The following is an 18,773-nucleotide window of genomic DNA, read 5'->3' as shown; positions in this document are numbered from 1 at the left end:
ATCATGACCTGAGCCAAAACCAAGAGTCAGATCAGACACTTAACCGAATGGAGCCACCTGGGCACCCCTCATTTTTATGCTTTTATTATGTCTAAGTTTATCTTGAATTTATTATGAGATTGTTTAATTACATTGATAAACTACTCATTGGGTTCAAGGCATACTTTGAAATGGATAAAAATGATAAAAGAGCAGTAAATCCATTTCCCATAACTAATCCGTTAGTTTTCCTTCCAGTTGCTTGGGGGGAAGCCAGCTCTCATTTATGAACCTCACTATTGGCAAGCAGTAAATTGATCCATTTTAGCAGAAAGTGCGTAGGAATCAATAGGAAAGTAAAACCAGATCAGACCATTTTTTGAATAACAAAAAAGACTTGGAAAAATAATCACTAGAAATATATTGGATTGAGAGATACCTTGTAATTCTTATAGGCTGTGTTTCAGGAATATTTTCTGAGTGATTTAAAAATGATAGTAAGCAACTAGTGATACCTGGCATTATTCCAGTTCTTTATAAGGCACCTCAGATGGTGATCCTGCGGTGTGGGATTTTAAGTGTATTATGAATGGTAGTGTTGAGAATAAACTAGAACTAATAAATAAATGTACCTGTGCTGCTTATGACAGAAATGTAGGTAACCAAGGCAGCTAAGTATTTGCCTCATACTCAAGAGAATAGCCTGAAGAAAGAAGCTGGTACTTAGAATACTGCCTTTTCTTCTGAATGTTTGCAAAGGACTTGTGGAGAAAATGGAGTTTCCAGAAGTAATTTAAGGGGGAGGAGGGGGTGTTTGGGCATCTTAGGGGGATATTTGAGGCATAAGGGCTGGACTATGAGGTCACAGAATCACAGAGTGAAAGGAAGTGGCTACGGCTTGTGGTATAGATGAAAGGCTTCCAGTATAGAAGCCAAGGGGACTGGGAGGAATGTTTCAGTAGTGCATTCAGAATACAAGCAGGGTCGACGCTGTGGCACTTTTGTGGTTGTTGCATGGGGAGAACAAACGTCCAGTGAAGGAACACCCAGACTTTAATAAGTTCCTGCATTAAACGGACAGAAGAACAGAACGAAGTGAATATGAGTTAAAGGAGTGATCAGGTAGAGAGAGAGGAAATGTAGAAAAGAAGAAAATGTTTCTCCAGGTTTATAATGATAAACCAGCCACCAGTAGAGACAGTATTAATAAAATGGAGAGCTTAATTAGCAAGGCTTAATGATGCTCCAAGTGTAAGTGTGGGCAGTACGGAGAGTAGGTGACTGTGAGCTGCCACCTGGCTGATGGTTTCCATTGCTGGAGCGGAGGCCGCAAGGAGAGGCTGTGGGATAAAGAACAGCGACGTGTAAAGAGCACCCGTCCAGGTCGTGGGCTCATAAGGAGGTGGGCAGCTTTGTAAACACAGGTCATGTATTCAGGCATCTCTTGAGTCAGTAGTTTCGCCAAGTAAAAAAAGAATTTTCAGCAGCTTAGAGAGCAGCTCACTTAAATATTCACTACAACAAACCTTCCCATAAAATAAAAATATCTTGAAAATTTCCTTGACATGTATTATAATGGGATTTGACCTGTAATAACAAAGCAGAAAGGACAAAGGAAATGGGATTATGTCTGTACTGTTGGTATGTGAGCTATCCAGAATTTCAGAGCAGTAGGTCCAGTCAATTCCAGACTTGTCTGATTGAGGATTATCCCTATCATTTGCGGGGTTTTTTCCCCCACTTCCAAAGGCTTACCTTTGTCCCTGAGAAAGGGAGGAAGTTTAGTCAATTTCCAGGCTAGTCGGAAGCACCAATAAAGGATTTGGGGAAAAGATTAAAGACTAGATGAAGTGAACTTGAGACTTTCCCATTTTCCACTGAGGAGCAAATGTTGCTTGGGTGTTAGTACTTGGAGTTAAGGCAGTTCTCACTATCAGAGTAATAAGTATAAAGGGATTTTCTAAGGTTTGATCCTACTTTTTCTCTCATCTTTGCAGGTGGTGCTTGGCACTTTTCATTTAATGTGAAATTTTACCCACCAGACCCTGCCCAGCTATCTGAAGATATCACCAGGTATTTGAAAGTTGGCTATGAAAAAGGCAGGCTTCTCTTTATTCTCTGGGGAAGAGCTTGCTTACATCTGGTAACCTTTCAGTCATCCACGCCAGAAATGGCAAGCCAAAGGCAACTGAGCAAGAGCAAACATCTGATGAGAAGATTTGCCAAATCGTATCTGTTCACAGTTGAATCTTTGGTGCTAAGCTGATACTTCCGTCTGTCTGACCTTGGCGGGAAGATGTGCAAAATTGAGATACTGTCATCCACCCACCACCGTCAAATTGGATGGGATTCAGCCTTAAATGATCCGGCAATTCCTAGTGCTCCTGCTCTAAAATTCAGAGTAAAAATGTGTTTTGGATGCTTATGCCTTTTTATAACCAATCTGATACTCAACAGCTATTTAAAAAATCAGACATAAAATGCACACAGATACACATAAACATGGACTCATCTAAGAGTTGACTCTCCCTGCCCTGTCTGTACGGGGAAAATGATTCGTTCATTTTGGGGAAGGAAGACACGAAGAAAGGAAACTAATGTAAAAATATTCTAGTGCGATGACTGAGCTTTGGGTGTGCGAGGAGATTGCCTTTAGGAGACTATGCTGGGTTTGCCATTTGTTCTAGCCTTCTCTACATCCTGCTTTGGAACCGCTGACTCTCTCGCCCTGCTTGGTAGTAAGTTTACAGCCAATCAGAGTGCCATTGTGCAGTGCGTGCTGAATTTTCTGTGTAAGCCTCACATGCTAAAGCTCCAGTCACTGGCTATGACCAGACGTATTAGGAGAAGGGTAAAAAACAGTTACAAAGGATTTCTTTTATATTTGTATTAAATCAAGGAAAATTTATGATTTCTTATTTAAAGACACTTTTTAATACTATTGAAGAACCTCTTAATTGTGGCTAATTTATTGGTTACAGAGCCACATCTACCATGTAGTGCATGGTTGCTTTCTATTTGTACGATGTTTATAGAGGGCTGTGGAATGTGTAGAAACTTCTGTATCTGTATTACATGGAGTTTACTTATATCATCAGCTTAAAATCACATTTAGAGGGGACCTTAAGGCTTTAATCATCGTCTTCATCTTCAACAGATTAACAATTTATTTTTTACATGAAAGGTGCAAGTATATTTTATTATTATACTTATATGCTGGGACGTGAAAGGTATTATTAAGAGTCATCAATGTTAACACTTACCTTGGAGTTTCCTGCAGTTAGTATTATATCTGTAAATCTTGAAAAGCAAGAAGCAGAGAAGAGAAGTCAGCTATCAGTGGAGATATGTGTATGATATCTTGGCCACATTATATGGAAAATGTCTTCTATTCCTTGAGTATAAAGCTGTTTACCTGTAGTGATGAAGTTCCCAGGTTTTAAAGTAGTAATTCTTCAGTTAGTCTTCATATCAGTTGGATTCTAGGAAGTTCTCCAAATAAAAAAATGAGGGCTGGCAACAGAAGAAATTGTTATAAGGAGACCGTTGCATCAGAAACGCAGGCAGCTGAGAGCAGCTTATGATGGTGTAGCTAGTGAGTTACCCGAAATCTGCCTTGCTCATCCAGTAGGATGTTTAACCAGGACATCAAAATGACACTTCCTTAAGGCTGGAAGAAGCTTAGTAATTGCATTTAACCGCACCATTTTTGTATTATAATTCCCCCAACCAGAGATTTCAGGGAGTATGTTGGGGAGAATCATTGATTTGGGTTTAAATGTTAGTTATTTTAAAAGATGTTAAAGAAATATGTCTTGAGGTTTCTTCTTCTCGGTGCCTTATTAATAAACCTTGTTTTATTATGAGCATTGACTTGCCTCAAAATGCCCTTATTTGTGTAATACAAAATACATTTGTATAACACAAAATATTATATTTTATAGCCAAGTATTTTCCCCTTAGATCTAAAGCAAAATATAGATGCTACAAAATTTGTCCTAGTGAGATTACTTGACAGGAAGGAGTTGCTTACAGCACAGTTTGTACCAAGTGGCCTGCTTTTCCCATGGCCTCATGCTGGCTTTTTGCTTTGTCTTTTGGCTCTTGGAAGGTACTACCTCTGCCTACAGTTGCGAGATGACATCGTGTCCGGAAGGCTGCCCTGCTCCTTTGTCACCCTGGCCCTGCTGGGCTCCTACACTGTCCAGTCCGAACTTGGAGACTATGACCCAGATGAATGTGGGAATGATTACATTAGTGAGTTCCGCTTTGCGCCAAACCACACGAAAGAACTGGAAGATAAAGTGATCGAGCTGCACAAGAGCCACAGGTTAGTGGCAGAAACCCTGGGAACGTGTTACTGGTGCCTTGATGGGTGAGCGCCACCTGTGCTTCCTGCTTCTTCCAGGACGAGTTTCAGTGGCATTGAGGCTAGGACCGTAGCAGAGTGAGGTTCTGTACTTGGTATGGTTCTGGGGTAGTTATGCTCTCCCTCAGGTGTTCTTGTTGTGGTGGTGGTGGTGGTTGTTTAGAGAAAGAGAAAGAACGGGGAGAGGGGAGCAGGAGTGGGAGGGGTAGATGGAGAGTGAAAGAGAATCTTAAGCAGACTCCACGCTCAATGCAGAGCCTGACATGGGGCTCGACCTCTTGACCCTGAGATCATGACCCGAGCCAAAATCCAGAGTCAGACACTTAACTGACTGAGCCACCCAGGAACCCCATTCAGTTGTTCTTTAAAAACCATTTTTATTGGGACACCTGGGTGGTTCAGTCAGTTAAGCATCTGCCTTCGGCTCAGGTCATGATCCCAGGGTCCTGGGATGGAGTCCCGTATCGGGCTCCCTGCTCAGCAGGGAGCCTGCTTCTCCCTCTCCCTCTGCTGCACCCTCTGCTTGTGCTCTCTCTCTCCCCCCCGCCCTGTCAAATAAATAAATAAAATCTTTTTAAAAAATAAAAGCCATTTTTCTTGTTATTCTCTGCCACCCCCTTCAGAGCCTGCTGGTGCCTCTATGGGGCTTTCTTATGAGATAGCTAGGCTAAGTGGGAAATACTGCAGCCTGCCAGGTAAAAGAAAAGCAGCATTGTAACATATTTTTTTTTTTCTTATCAGAGGAATGACGCCAGCAGAAGCAGAGATGCATTTCTTGGAAAATGCCAAAAAACTGTCCATGTATGGGGTTGATTTACATCATGCCAAGGTATGCATTTTTTTAAACCCCAGACTTCCTATTTAATTTTATTTAGTTCAGTGTTGTTATTACTATAAGCTGGTGATTTTTACTTCAAATCTGTGTTTGCTTTAAGGCCCACTCAATGATAAGGCAAATTTAGCTCTCTGATATTTTACTGAAGGGTTTGCTCTGCATGTCTCAAACGCCCATTGCTCCTGCCTCAGCTACTGAAAGCCCTCAGCAGGCAAAGCCTCAGATTGCCCATTGATTCAGTTAAAAATTTATCTTCACATAACAAGCTCCTAACTCAGCCCCCTTCCCTGTCACAGTTTTATCTCCCACTTCGTGCCAACACGTGCCCTTTGCTTCTGCCAGATCCTGTCTCTGCCTCTTCCCTGAATATGCCCGTCTTTGTCTGGGCTGTCCTCCTCCTTTCTCTCTACCTGTCCAACCTTGGCCAGTTGTCCAAGACCCAATTGACACATCTCTTATGTGCCAAGTACTGTTGATGGCTCTGTTCTGGATGCTTACCAGGCACTCAGCAAATTCATGTGAAATTTAAATAACTCTCTTTAGAACTTAGGTTCTCTGACACATAATCAGTGCTTTGAAATAAGATTTTGAAGTTCAACTAAAATTAAGTCCCGAAGCTAAGGATTGCCTCGTTGATTGGTGATTGGCAAAATGTTAAAGCTATATCTTGGCCACAGAGTCTTTCAAAGAAGAAGTTGGAATTGGATTGTAGTAAGGTTGAGGTTGTGAGGATGCATAAAACATTTGACTCCAGATCACACTTTTCCCAGAATCTCTCTATTTTTCCACAGTGAGAGAATGAGTGTATGGACTGTTTGTCTATTATTTGAGCAGCTGTGAATAAAAGTATGGTAGAAGCACAGACAAGCTTTCTGAAAACTTCCATCCAAAGCATATGAAATATGTTAGGCTCTTAGGGATGGATTCTGGTACTTAAGTAACATTTAAAAAGATCCGTGCTTGAAGTTCGAGGGCAGTTCCTTCTGATTTTGGCTGTCAAGAGACTATCACTTCTGTATAGGAACATGCCTTTACTACTGATGGACCGAGTAGTCACCACTTGCATGATCTGGGATCCGAAAGAACGTGCAGTTTACAGGCTTCCAGGCATGCGAGTATCTGACACAGTCTAGGTTGGGGCCAAGAAATGAAGAGAGTTTCAGCTGGCTCTGTTCAAGCAAACATCTTGACAGCCCTGAGGACCCATGGGAGGGAAATCTATGATATGTAGGCTCTGTTGACACTGCAAGTGGGGCCACTCGCTGGTTGGTTCTTGGGGAGCAGACTGATCCACGCTGAGTTTGAACAAGAAAATGGTGGCTGTCAAACAAATAAAGGTTTTGATGGGTGCGGTCTGTGGATCATTTTGTACATCATTCAGGATGAGCACTTCCAAGGCCTGAAGGTCTGAACACAAGCAAAATCTCAGAGACTTGGCTGGAGCATCCTAGGGATGTGCCCGTATGTTGAATACCAACATACATTTGTATGTAATTACATTTGTATGTATGTATGTAATTACAACAGCAAGTGTAGCTCTATTTACTTTCCAGTTAGTTATTATATTTCTTCACTTATTTTTCACTCAGATAAGAAAGTGTTTTGTATTTTATGTTGTAGAAGGTAGGATGAGGATTTAAAAAAGAAAACAAGGACACACACGAAGATCGTTTTAGAGTTTTTCCCTAGGTGGCCAACAGATAAGGAGACAAAGAGGAAATGAAGGTAGCCTGAAAATTTGAGTGAATTGAAAGGTATTTTTGAGTTACATTACACACGATGATTCACTTACCACCCAGGAAAAAAACAAATAAAAGATTAGGGCATACATTTGGGAAGTGCAACTCAGGATTTATCAATGTTCCTATCAGTACAAATAAAATCACTTAACTTCGCTGTAGCTACTAAATTCAAATAAATCGCTGCTTTTTCATTCACTAATATGATTTGAAATCATGTCAATTAAAAAGAAAGAATTAAGGAAGCGCAAATGCAGCCTATTACAGGATTTCATCTGAATATTAAGTATAATGAATATTCCGTTGTGGATTCCTATTTTCTCGTGCAGCCACAGTCCATCATTTCAAGAAGGAAATTTACTGAATTAAATTAGAGCGAATTTCCGGTTGTGAGATGATTCTCTTCTGTGGATGGTATGAAAGGCCCTAAGCTTTAGGGCCTATTTAGAAATTCTGAATTGTGATACTGGACTCTGTGGCTCTGTATAAAGAATAAATAACATATTATTAGATGAAGGGCCCTTGTTTTGGAAAACCTATCCTAAATGCTTTGGTTTTGTTCTTAGAAAGACTGTCTCTTCTTGTTTGTCATTTAATGTCAGACCGAGTAGGCACTGTCAGAGTCATTTCATATAAGATTCTGAAATGTAGGTCTAAATCCCTACTGGATGTCCCATGGACCAAGTAATAAATGAAGGATGGCAAAGTTTGAACAGTGATTTTAAATTAAGGGAATAATACACTCATTTATTTTAATTATGATAGACTGAGACTATCCAGATCTTCCTTCCGTGCTCCCCACTAAAGGGAGCATTAAATGTGTCTGTTGATAGGGAAACACACATGTCCCCAAGAAAGACCGCCATTACAGCTTTCAATGCAAAAGATCTGTCAAGTTAACGTCAGGACTATGGGCAGTGGCAGAAGATTCGATATCCAAAGTGTTTTGTTTTTTTTTTTGTCGTTGCTGTGGATTAATGAAATGGAAATGTTCATTCCATTTAAAACGCCACATATTCCTGACATTTTCTTTCCTTATTTGCCCTCTCTTCTAACAAACATGTAATGGCTTAAGGCATGCTAGGTAGACGCTGTGCGGAGCATGTGGTTACAAGGATATAACAGAGCTTCTGCTCTCAAGCAGCGTCCAGGCTTGAGGAGGAAGTGGGTTTTCATTGCCACACCACTTGCTTGGGATGTGCTGGTAATGACAGAACAATATGGGGGGACACAGAGAAGAGTGCGATGGAGGCAAGCAGAAGACGAGGGGTCAGTGGAGGCTTCCTGCTCTTCCCCGTGAAGGATCTGTCTTCTCATTATCCAAAGACACTAAGGGATGATTTTAAAATAGGTAATAGTGAAAGAGGTTTTACCTCTGTATTTATCAGATAAAATAGAAAGTGAATCAAGGAGCTTTTACTCAAACGGTCCTCCCTCATGCCTGCATCTCTGCTCGTGGGGCAAGGGGGTCACCTCTGAGCAGCCCTGGGAGCAGATTGGCCCATTCTAAAGGATCAATAGTGCCAGCTACTTGTCAGCATCAGGCTCTAGCTCTTCCAATTGCTCTTTCAGATTAAAGCCCTTGATAAATGGTGGGCAGTTTCTGGTCTTTGAATTCTCCTCAAATTTAATTATGTTGTAATATCCTGCCATCAAGTATTTCCACCTCTGTAGAGTAATTTCATATCTAATGGAGTCATCCATTTCCATGGTAAAATATTTCATGTTTAATCCAGTTAGATTGTATTTGTGGACTTACATTTCCCAGAGATGGACCAAAGTATTTATTTTTTATTCTGGAAATGTTCATTTCATGCCTTGCACTGACAAGACTCAGGAAGTACATTCCCACAATATGGATGAGTCAGAATCTCCTGTTTGCATTCTTCCACTTCCCCCTCCCCTCATTGCTGCTACAGAGTCACTCAGTGCCAGGGACAGTCCTGCCAGTTAATGTGACAGACGACCTCAGCTTTGCCTCCTAGGTGGCCCCTGATTCCAACACCCACAAGACGAGGAGGTGGAGATGGAGCCTCACACACAGTCCTGCCTTCTGTCCTTTACCCTCCTCACCACCACACGTTCCTTTTACCCTGATTTCACCCCTATACAGCATTTAAGGGGCATCGGCTGTCCACGATACATCTCCTGAGCTTTATATGACCTATCCGATGACCTCTGAGACTTCTCATCACACATCCCTAGGAAGTGACCTAAAGATGAAAAGTGCAAGTAGCAAACAAGCATGTTATAAATATAGCAAGCTCCCACTTAAAAAAGAAAACTAGAGACCTATAGAAAATGTATCTGTATTTATGTATGTGACATAGCTGTCCCAATTATGACTGGGCAGTGGTGTGTTAGGGACATGTTGGGGAAGTACGCTCATACTTTGAAAGCCTGTTTTATATTTAAATTCTACTCTAATGGTGTATAGAAAAGATCGAGGCTCTTTTTTAATGGAACAAACTCCAAAACACTCATTAGAAAGGACAGGATCCCTCTATTAGTACACGTATTAGTTGAAAGCCCTGCCTCTGGAACCAGGCTGCCAATACTCAACTGGGGTGGACACTTAACCTCTCCACGCTTTAAAAGTTCCCTCATCTGTAAACTAGGAAGAGTCATAGCAACCATCTCAAAGTCTCCTAGTGAAGATGAAGGGAGTTAACATTACACGCATGAACTGGTGAGAGCCGTGCCTGGTGCTCAGTCGTGAGACCTGCCTCTATCGTTTGCACCGTCATCAACACATCCTCTGGTCGGTCTCTGTGTGCAGTATTTACGTCATGAGACATCGGGTGAGCCAGTTCTACTCTGACAGATCTCCATAGTGATAAATATCTTCACTAAAAGCCGATTATTTAGGGGCAACGTTTAAAAAAAAAAATGGCTAAAGTATTTTTCCTACTGAAATTAGAGCTGTCGGCAGTCAATTACAGGTTCCTTCACGGAAAACTGTGGTGCATTAAATGCCACACTTCACCATAAGTGGAAATCAGTGAAATACTGACCCATTGTTTCTCGATGCCATTTTCCAGGATTCTGAAGGAGTAGAAATTATGTTAGGAGTTTGTGCGAGTGGTCTGTTGATATATCGTGACCGACTGAGAATCAACAGATTTGCCTGGCCCAAGGTTCTAAAAATTTCATACAAACGGAACAACTTTTACATTAAGATTCGGCCGGGAGAGGTAAGTAGCCCCTCAATTTGGACATTGGAAAGAAAGGTACGCGGTAGCAAACAAAAATGTAAATTGCCAGTCCCAGGTTTTGAGCATCATAGGACATGGTGAGAGTCATGTGTCCATGCCTAAGAGAATTTATTGTAGGTTTGTTTGATAAGCAACAATAAGTAAAATATTCTCTTCTTTTTAATGGTTTGGTTCTAATTTTGTCCCACTGCATAGATGGAAAAGTTTTTATGTTTGCAGATTTTAGCATAACATCAAGATACATGAATAATGTTTCGTAGGTCTCAAATCATTGTATAAAAGAAACTCAGAGGTGCTAAACGTTTTGTGAATAAAGAATAGATTTCTTCCCATCTGTCCCTGTTTTATGAGCTCATGCCCTTTTCATCTTCCAAATCTGCTGGCACCCTAGCATGAATAACTTCGAGATAATGTGATCAAAGTACAAGAAAGATTAGAGCAAGAGACACCAAGGATAAATTATGCAAATGTCTCATAGCCTAGTACATTTGTGTCTTTTTCTTTTAATCAGAAAGACTGGTGAAAAAAATAAAAATTGTCGACTAATCCTTGTTCCCTAGGCAAAACCATCCTGATCTTAGATCCTTCATAGTGGTTTACACATAATAGGTGGTAAATATCTCCTATTACCTGTGTAACAGATGATGAATAAATATATCCAGTTTATAATGAGTATGGTTAATCTAATGGAGGCGGTCAGAACTCTAAGGTTGCATGCAGCTCATCTGTGTCTCTGAACATTTTCTGGTACAGTACAGAATTATTTTCTGTCTTCAAAATCAGCCTCTCCATTGGTGGAAAATATAATTTAAATATCAGGTTATGTGGGTTGTAATGTACAGCATGGTGACTATAGTTATAATACTATATTATATCTGAAAGTGGCTAAGAGAGTAGATCTTAAAAGTTCTCATCACAAGAAAAAACCTGTGGTGATGGATGTTAGACTTAGTGTGATCATTTCACAATGTATATAAACATCAAATCATTATGTCATACACTTGAAACCAGTATAATATTATATGTCAGTTGTACCTCAATTTTTAAAAAGTTTTAAAAAATCACACTATAAAGCAAGGAATCATGTTTAATGTAAATACAAAATCAAACTTGTCTGTGAAGACTGAAATAATCTGTAAGCTTTTCATGTAAATACCTGAAACTAATTTTTTATATTCCCTAAAATTGCATATTAAACTTATAACCAATATATATTCGATTCATCAAACGTTTACAAGTGAGTATCTACTTATTGTCAGGCACCATGGTGGGCATTAGAAATAGAAAGATAAATATGACCTTGTTCCTGTCCTTAAGGGACTTTCTGTTGAGCAAAAGACAGTCTCATGTACTTAGAATTATGTCATCATGATACATTTTGCACATATAATACTCTGGGGCAAGCATGCTGTGGTGACGGCCCGGATGGGAAATTTGGAGAAATGCATCAGGAAACAACAGTGAGCCATGGACGGTTTTAGAGAGGATGTGATATACTAGATGAATAATTTGGAAAGAAACTCAGCCAATTAGTGATGAGATGTGCTAAGACCTCAACTAGGGCAGAGGCCATGGGAATAGAACAGAAGGAACAAATGTGAGAGAGGTTTCAGAAACTAAGCCAGTAGGTCTTGGACACAGGATGGAGGAAGGGGCTGAAAAGAGGAGGGAGTCCAGGATAATCAGAGGTCTTTGGTTGGCACGAGTGAAGTTGATGGACATGATATTATTAGATGAGGGGAGAAAACAGGGAGGATTTCAGGAAAAAAAAAAAAAGATTAAATTCTTTTGAGATATATTTTCATGGGGTGATTCTTGCATAGTAAGAAATAGAGTTTTGAAGGAGTCATCAGCTGTATCCATTGTATTCAAGGCCTTGGGCATGAAATAAATTACCCAAAGAACAAGGCAAGTTAGAGAAGAGAGACCCTAAAACAGAAATTCTGGGTGACATCCCTTTTTGAGGGAGGAGTAGGCAGAAGTGAAACATAGGGAGATGAACAAAAGCACCAGAGAAAGAAGAAAAGGGGCAAGAACAGTCATGAATGACAAGGAGACCAAACTCTGGGTACGTGGTGAACCAGCAGGGCCAGATGTTAACAGGGAAGGCGTGTGGGCTAAGACCTGAGAAAAGTGCTTCGGGCTTGACAGATCCCATTGCGACATTGAAGAGTTCAAGCAGGTGGTAGGAGCACCTGCCAGGTGGCGATGAGGTGGGGAATCAAGTAGCCATGGCTTCTCCTTCCTGACATTTGTCAAGGAGCAAGATGGGGTTGTGGTTCAGGCAGAAGCAGGCTCAAAGAAAGTTGGGCTTCCCCCCCCCTTTTTTTTTGCAAGCGTATACATAGGCTTGAGAAGAATGAATGAGGAAAAAATCATTGGTGGCACAAAGGCTCTGAAGAGGTCAAGACATTGGTACAAAGCATAGAGAAAGATAAACATTCAAAAAGTGCAGAAGCCTCTGTCATCTTTGGTCTAAGGAGGGGAGCAGCAAGGAAATATTCCCAGCTTTTTGCAGCAGAGAGCAAGTTGATTGTTCTTTAAAACCCCTGGCCTTAGCACAGTGTGTGGTACATATTAGATGCAGGATGAAGAAATGGAGGACGGGTTAGTCACAGTCGTAATACTCTGGCTTGTCGTTTGACTGAGGCTCTTGGCCAAGAGCAATTGCTATGACTACCGCTACATGTGAACATCCAGAGTGAGTACAAAATTGGGGAAGTTAGTTGTAGTTGGAGTAGCTTGTGATATAGTTCCCATTCTCCCCGCCGCCAACCCCGCTAGTTCCACTCAAATAAGAAGTAGAAGTCACGCATAGTTATCTCTCATATGCCATGCATAGGACCCCTCCCCTGGGTTCTTTGCTACATAAATTACTTTTTTTTTTTTCTATTGACTGTATCAGTAGTCTGGTTGTTTTATGCTCTTTTGGAAAGCTTTTACTGTTTAAAATGGTTGCCCTCTGGTGGCCTGATGCATACTGTCTTCAGAAAATTAAAAAAAAAAAATCCCGAACATTTGCAATAATAATAATTAAAATATATTACTCAGGAAGTCAGATATTTTACCTTGAGAACACAAATGGCTGATAGATTATCATCTGAACTATACATGCTGAAAGATAGGAAATTGTGTTCTCCTAGTTTCTGATCATACATGTAAAATCAAAAGATGTTAGTGTCTAATGTGATAATCCAGAGTAGAATGCACAAACAAAATCAGCAATATCTGATACCAAGTCATCAAATACCTAGGAGATACATCTTCTTGGACCAGATCCTGGGAGAAAATATCACCCTGAGAATGCTACATTTTGCTCATTCCTGTACATGCCCGTTGAAATCATGATGTCACAGAGACATCATGAAAATAAGGCTTAAAAATGAGATCAGGACAAATTGGTCTCTGGAAGGAACCCAGATAGCCTCTTTTTTTGCATTTAATTTTCATAAAATCCATACTTGTCCGTAAAACATTTACTACACCCATGGTGTGGTTTTCTATGGCTGCAGCATTTTAAGGAGAATAGATACAGGGTGGTTTTTTAATAAATGAAGGTGTTTAGCATGAATTCTGCATATAGCACTTGTTTTTGTGAGTGAAGGAAACTTTTGTGGGGGACATGATTTTATAAATTATTTGCTTTTGTGTTATTTATCATTGCAAACTTGACTTTACTCTTCAATATGTTTGTTTTTTAATTTAGTTTGAACAATTTGAAAGCACCATTGGGTTTAAGCTGCCAAACCATCGAGCTGCCAAGCGTTTATGGAAAGTGTGCGTTGAACATCATACATTTTTCAGGTAGGTAAAGATGATTTTTTTTCTTCCTAAGGAAGAATTAGAATGATTGGAATCACTTATATTGCAAAACTCTGTTTGGAAGAAGAATATGGAAGCATATCCTTTCTTTTCCTTCCAAGTTCATGGTCACCAGATTTCTTGATAAGAAATCCTAAAAACTTTTGACTGAAGTATCTTCCTTAATTTGTCTGGTGCTTATATGCCGTATGTCCACTTTATTATCTTTAGTGTCTTTTCATTATTTTTATAAGATGTCCACCTCAGGGATTCAGTCCATTCCTTACTATTTCAGTCATTTCTCAACATCCTTGACTCCTTTGCTTACGTACAGTACTCAGACTACCAGATTTGTGTCTATAAAATAACAACTTACCACTGTTGGTCTTCACTAACGTCACCTCTTTAACTGCTCTTTGGGCTTATAGGACCATAGACTCCTCAGTTGTGTGAGATGAACTTCAGTTCATGTAGTCCGTCCCAACCCACATGGTATTTATAGCCTCTCTGCAACTCCCCGGTTGATATGTACTGTGGGAATTGATTTTTTTTCCTATAAAATCCCATTCATTGAACATGTTACGTGTTAAACCTTTAGCACACAAAGCACTTTACCTTTGACTAAAAAAGTTAACATTCTTAATACTTGACTTAAGCGTCTCTCTGGTATTTTTTCCTCAATATCTCTAGACTGTTGTTACCAGAAGCACCTCCAAAGAAATTCCTGACCTTGGGCTCCAAGTTTCGTTATAGTGGCAGGACACAAGCCCAAACAAGAAGAGCCAGCGCGTTGATAGATCGCCCTGCCCCTTACTTCGAACGCTCATCCAGCAAACGCTATACCATGTCTCGCAGCTTGGATGGAGGTAGGCATTACTTAAGAGCCCTTAGTAATAAGAATCAGGAATGGCTACCCAGAAATAGTGTGAAACCATCACAAGCTTTCAATAAACGTAGATCTTCTTGAATAGTATGAAATGAAAAGCACTTGCTGGTCTATGGCTGAGTGGCAAGTTTTTAACCCCCACCCTCAAAAAAAAAAAGTGCCTTTGTGAGTCTAATGTCTGTTATTGGTAGATTTATATAAAATTCCATAAAAGAATGGTACTTAGGGAATGAAGAGCATAGCGTTCATAAGCTGGCACCCTGAATTTGGAGAAAGATGCTCTCATTCTGAATATAGTTGTCACATACTCTGTAAGTAATTTGGTTCACTTGCTGGCAGATCTGAAATGATTATTGGGTTTGTTTCAGTCAATTTGTTTCAGAAGGAGGACTGTAAGTTAAATGTATCTGTTTCTACAAAATGTTTATGGATAAAATGTGACTGTTACCAGTCAATGCATGATAGCCGTTAGAAAGGATGACATTCAAATAATAATATGGTTATTATTAATAGTTAATATTAATTACTACCCCAGATGGCCTGGGAGAGCATTGCCATGTAAATGTTCTCCGCGGTTAAGTCAAATGTATAAGTTCAACAAGGAGAGAATCACTGAAATAACAGTTCTAAGGAATGACATAATAGTGAGTCTCTCCTGGGTTTTTGTCTTAAGCAACAGTTTCGTGTTGCTGTCCGTAGTTACGCACATGGCAGCCGTAACAACAACAACAACAACAACAACAACAACAATAACAACACTTCACTTAGAAAGTGAGCCATGGCCAAGTCTCTGTTTTCTCATTCCAAGCACCTGGAGATTAGTTGTTTTATAAAAGAGCTATCCTGTGTATTTAAAAGGAATTAGACGTTTCTAGCATGTGTGTACAATTTTAATAATCAAAAACATAAAATAAAAATAATAAAAATAAAGGAAAAATAACAAAAAGTTACAAATATGTGGGATCACCTTCGTCCTTACCTTTTTTGCCACCACTCCCCATAGTCCCAGTTCTCTCTTCCCTTTCACCGTACCCCAACGTGGCTGCTGGGATGATGTGCTCCCTGAATCCCCTGATTTAGAAGGTTGTATTTTTCTAATGAAATACTTTCTAAACAGTTAATAGAAGTCAAAATTGTATCATTAGTGCTGAATCATGTATGTTACTAGTGAAGTGAAAAAACACTTACCTGGTAGGTAAATCCAGACTGAAGTCCATCTGTGCAGCAGATGGAGAGTGATTTAGACTCCCCAGGTCTCAGTTTTAGTCATCATCTCTAAAATGGGAGTAAAGCCATTTGTAAACAGTGAATGAGACAGGTGTGACAGCATTCTTGATAGGTGTAATAATAATTACATTCATAATTATTCTTCTAGGCTTTTGTGAGCTGGCCTAGGAATTTAATTACCATCCTGTATCTTCCAATAGTTGCTTCTTTTTGGAATATCTAACTCGGAGCCAAACTTTTGGAATAAAATGTTTATTAGGACCATTTTGGGTTGAATTAAGATGCTGAAATAACTCACTGTAACATTGAAGCTTTTCTTACTGCTTTGTTCCATTTATTCTTCTTTCTCCTTTAGAGAATCTCTGTAACCTGTGTATTCTATCAGTCAGTGTTGGGGGGACTGTTGTAGAGTCACACCTTCTTTCCCTGGACATCATCCACTTTGTTCAGTGATGTGTATCCAAGGGAACACATTTGTCGTGAATGTTGTTTTCCTCATGACCTTTTTGTGATAATGATTGTTGACAAGACGGAAGACAATTGTGAAATAAATGTACTAATACCATACTGTCTCTTCCTCCCTGCCCGAAAGTGATGTTAGTATGTGTTGTCTCTCACTCTTTGGGGTCCTGCCAATTCTAGTATGTTTTCTGTGCTGCTGAGCTGGGTGCTCTGGCTGCATGCTGGAACACAACCGCTTCTTGCAAGGTTGCATCTTACACAGAACAGCCTCGCTGGCCCACTGGGAACTTGCATCTCCTAGGAGCTTTTTCATCAAATGAGGAAATATAAAAATATCTTAGTGAAGATATTTTAGTGAAACAGTTTAGCTAATATAAAAGGATTTTGGAATATTTTCATACATTTATACTTTAAACTTCCTAAACTATGAAGCTGATGCTATTTTGCCTGTGATTAGCCACTGTGTATTTGAAAAGCATTATTTATAAGTTTAAATGAGTTGTATGTATCTAAAACCGAAAATAATGAGTACCAGGCTTTAAAAATGTAACTGAATTAAGCATCTTTCACTAAGACATTTTAGCTGGGATGAAAGGCTGTGTCTTATATCTTTTATGTTTGCATGCTTGACATTTGCATGAATTTCATTAGCAACATTTGTCTTACCGTCCCAAAATATCGGAGATGAATAAGTCTATGCATATCATGGTGGTCTGTTTAAAGTGCAGTAGAAATTAAAACATTTCTGCACTCCAGCTGCGCAGAGTTGCCATCCAGATTGTCTAATCTTTCCGAAGAAAGACTATAGGAGTGATAGGCTCTTTAACCATCATTAATAAGAGTAATTGAAAAGCCCAATTCGGTGCTTCTTGACGAATGGCCCTTCCAAAGATACGTTCAGAGTCAAGTGGGTGAGAGCCGTTGTCTGCGGCAAATGCCGCTGTTAGTTGCAGGACCTGCCCCCAGTGCTTGGTGCTGATGTCCAGCCAGTTACTCTGGCGCTAACAGGCTCGCAGCATCCCGGTCTCCCACCCTTCCACCGCATCTGCCCTCCCACTCGTCCGCACCGGGGAGCCCGAGAGCTATTTTGGTAGCTCCAAGCCATTTAAATCGTTTTAAAGCACTGGCCTAGAAGCTCCAGAAAGATGAGTCTCTGCTACTGCTTAGATGCAGGTTCCTGTAGCGCTGACTGGCCTTTTCAGACAGACGTGGGTAGGGGTACTTTTTTCCCTAATGGGACAACCGGGGGTGTTCTTCTGCCTTCTGCCTTAACTCTTTCAGGTGTTTTTCTTCCACTGTATTTGCTTGTAGCGTCAGTGAATGAAAACCATGAAATCTACATGAAGGATTCTGTGTCTGCTGCAGAGGTTGGTACTGGCCAGTACGCCACAACAAAGGGCATCTCTCAGACCAACTTGATCACCACTGTGACTCCGGAGAAAAAGGCCGAGGAGGAGCGGGACGAGGAAGAGGACAGGCGAAAAAGGGTGGAAGAAGTCACACCGGTCGCGGCAGCACGGCACGAGGGAAAGGTACATCTCCCAGGCTCCCTCCTAGCGCTTGCTGAGACCTTGAAGAACTAATAATTCCAAGGCTATAAACCAGGAATGTGTTAAGGCTCAGGGTAATTCGGGACGCCCGGGTGGCTCAGTCAGTTAAGCAGCTGGCTTGATCTCAGCTCAGGTCTTGATCTCGGGGTCATGAGTTTGGACCCCACGTTGGGCTCCACTCAGGGCGTGCAGCCTACTTAAAAAAAAAAAAAGACTTAGGGTAGTTCATATTTCAGCATTAGTCACATTCATATTATCAATTTTTAAATTCTGATTTCCTCTGTTGACATTTTTCTTCTGAAAGATTCCTTCTTAACTTGAAAATTTTTATTTTAACTGATGTGCTATGTAAGACTTTCAACAGCTGTCCTGTCTGTAGATCTTAAAAATACATTTAGTGCCACATGACACTTTTCTGTTTGGGCTCACATTTCAGAACTATCACTAAAACTATTTTCTTTGTTTCTGGCCCCATTCTCCTACCCAAGTACTGTATATTTTTCTAGATATACAGTGATCACATTGCCATTCCTCTGACTGCAAGTAACTGAGTGACCATAGCCTGTGTATTTATACACTACTTCCTCTCTTAGACTTAGGATTATCATCTAATCATCAAAGTAGCGAGCAGACATGTTTTGAAAAGAGATATTAAAGCAGAACATTGCAAAGGAAGATGGAAACTGAATTTAGCAGCCATTTCTCCAAGG

The 18,773-nt window shown here is 40.3% G+C and overlaps 1 protein-coding gene across 14 annotated transcripts in view; it reads left to right on the top strand.

Annotated features, from left to right (window-relative positions):
- The window catches only part of EPB41L3 (erythrocyte membrane protein band 4.1 like 3), a 151,732-nt gene that overhangs the window by 107,665 nt on the left and 25,294 nt on the right, over positions 1 to 18,773 (top strand). For 6 of the 14 annotated variants that reach the window (XM_034996014.1, XM_034996015.1, XM_034996019.1 and 3 more), the window contains 7 exons: positions 1,977 to 2,052; positions 4,091 to 4,309; positions 5,090 to 5,177; positions 9,964 to 10,116; positions 13,844 to 13,941; positions 14,629 to 14,804; positions 17,795 to 18,045. In XM_034996014.1, coding sequence (XP_034851905.1) covers positions 1,977 to 2,052; positions 4,091 to 4,309; positions 5,090 to 5,177; positions 9,964 to 10,116; positions 13,844 to 13,941; positions 14,629 to 14,804; positions 17,795 to 18,045 — 1,061 coding nt within the window. The remainder of the gene's footprint in view (positions 1 to 1,976; positions 2,053 to 4,090; positions 4,310 to 5,089; positions 5,178 to 9,963; positions 10,117 to 13,843; positions 13,942 to 14,628; positions 14,805 to 17,794; positions 18,046 to 18,773) is intronic. The other 8 variants (XM_034996024.1, XM_034996026.1, XM_034996018.1 and 5 more) reach the window with 2 other exon arrangements.

This window comes from Mirounga leonina, unplaced genomic scaffold (genome assembly GCF_011800145.1).
Source record: "Mirounga leonina isolate KUSES-001 unplaced genomic scaffold, KU_Mleo_1.0 Mir_93, whole genome shotgun sequence".
In the NCBI taxonomy this organism is placed as follows: Eukaryota; Metazoa; Chordata; class Mammalia; order Carnivora; family Phocidae; genus Mirounga; species Mirounga leonina.
The sequence above is the reverse complement of the archived record's forward strand: the minus strand, read 5'-3'. Positions and strand labels throughout refer to the sequence as shown.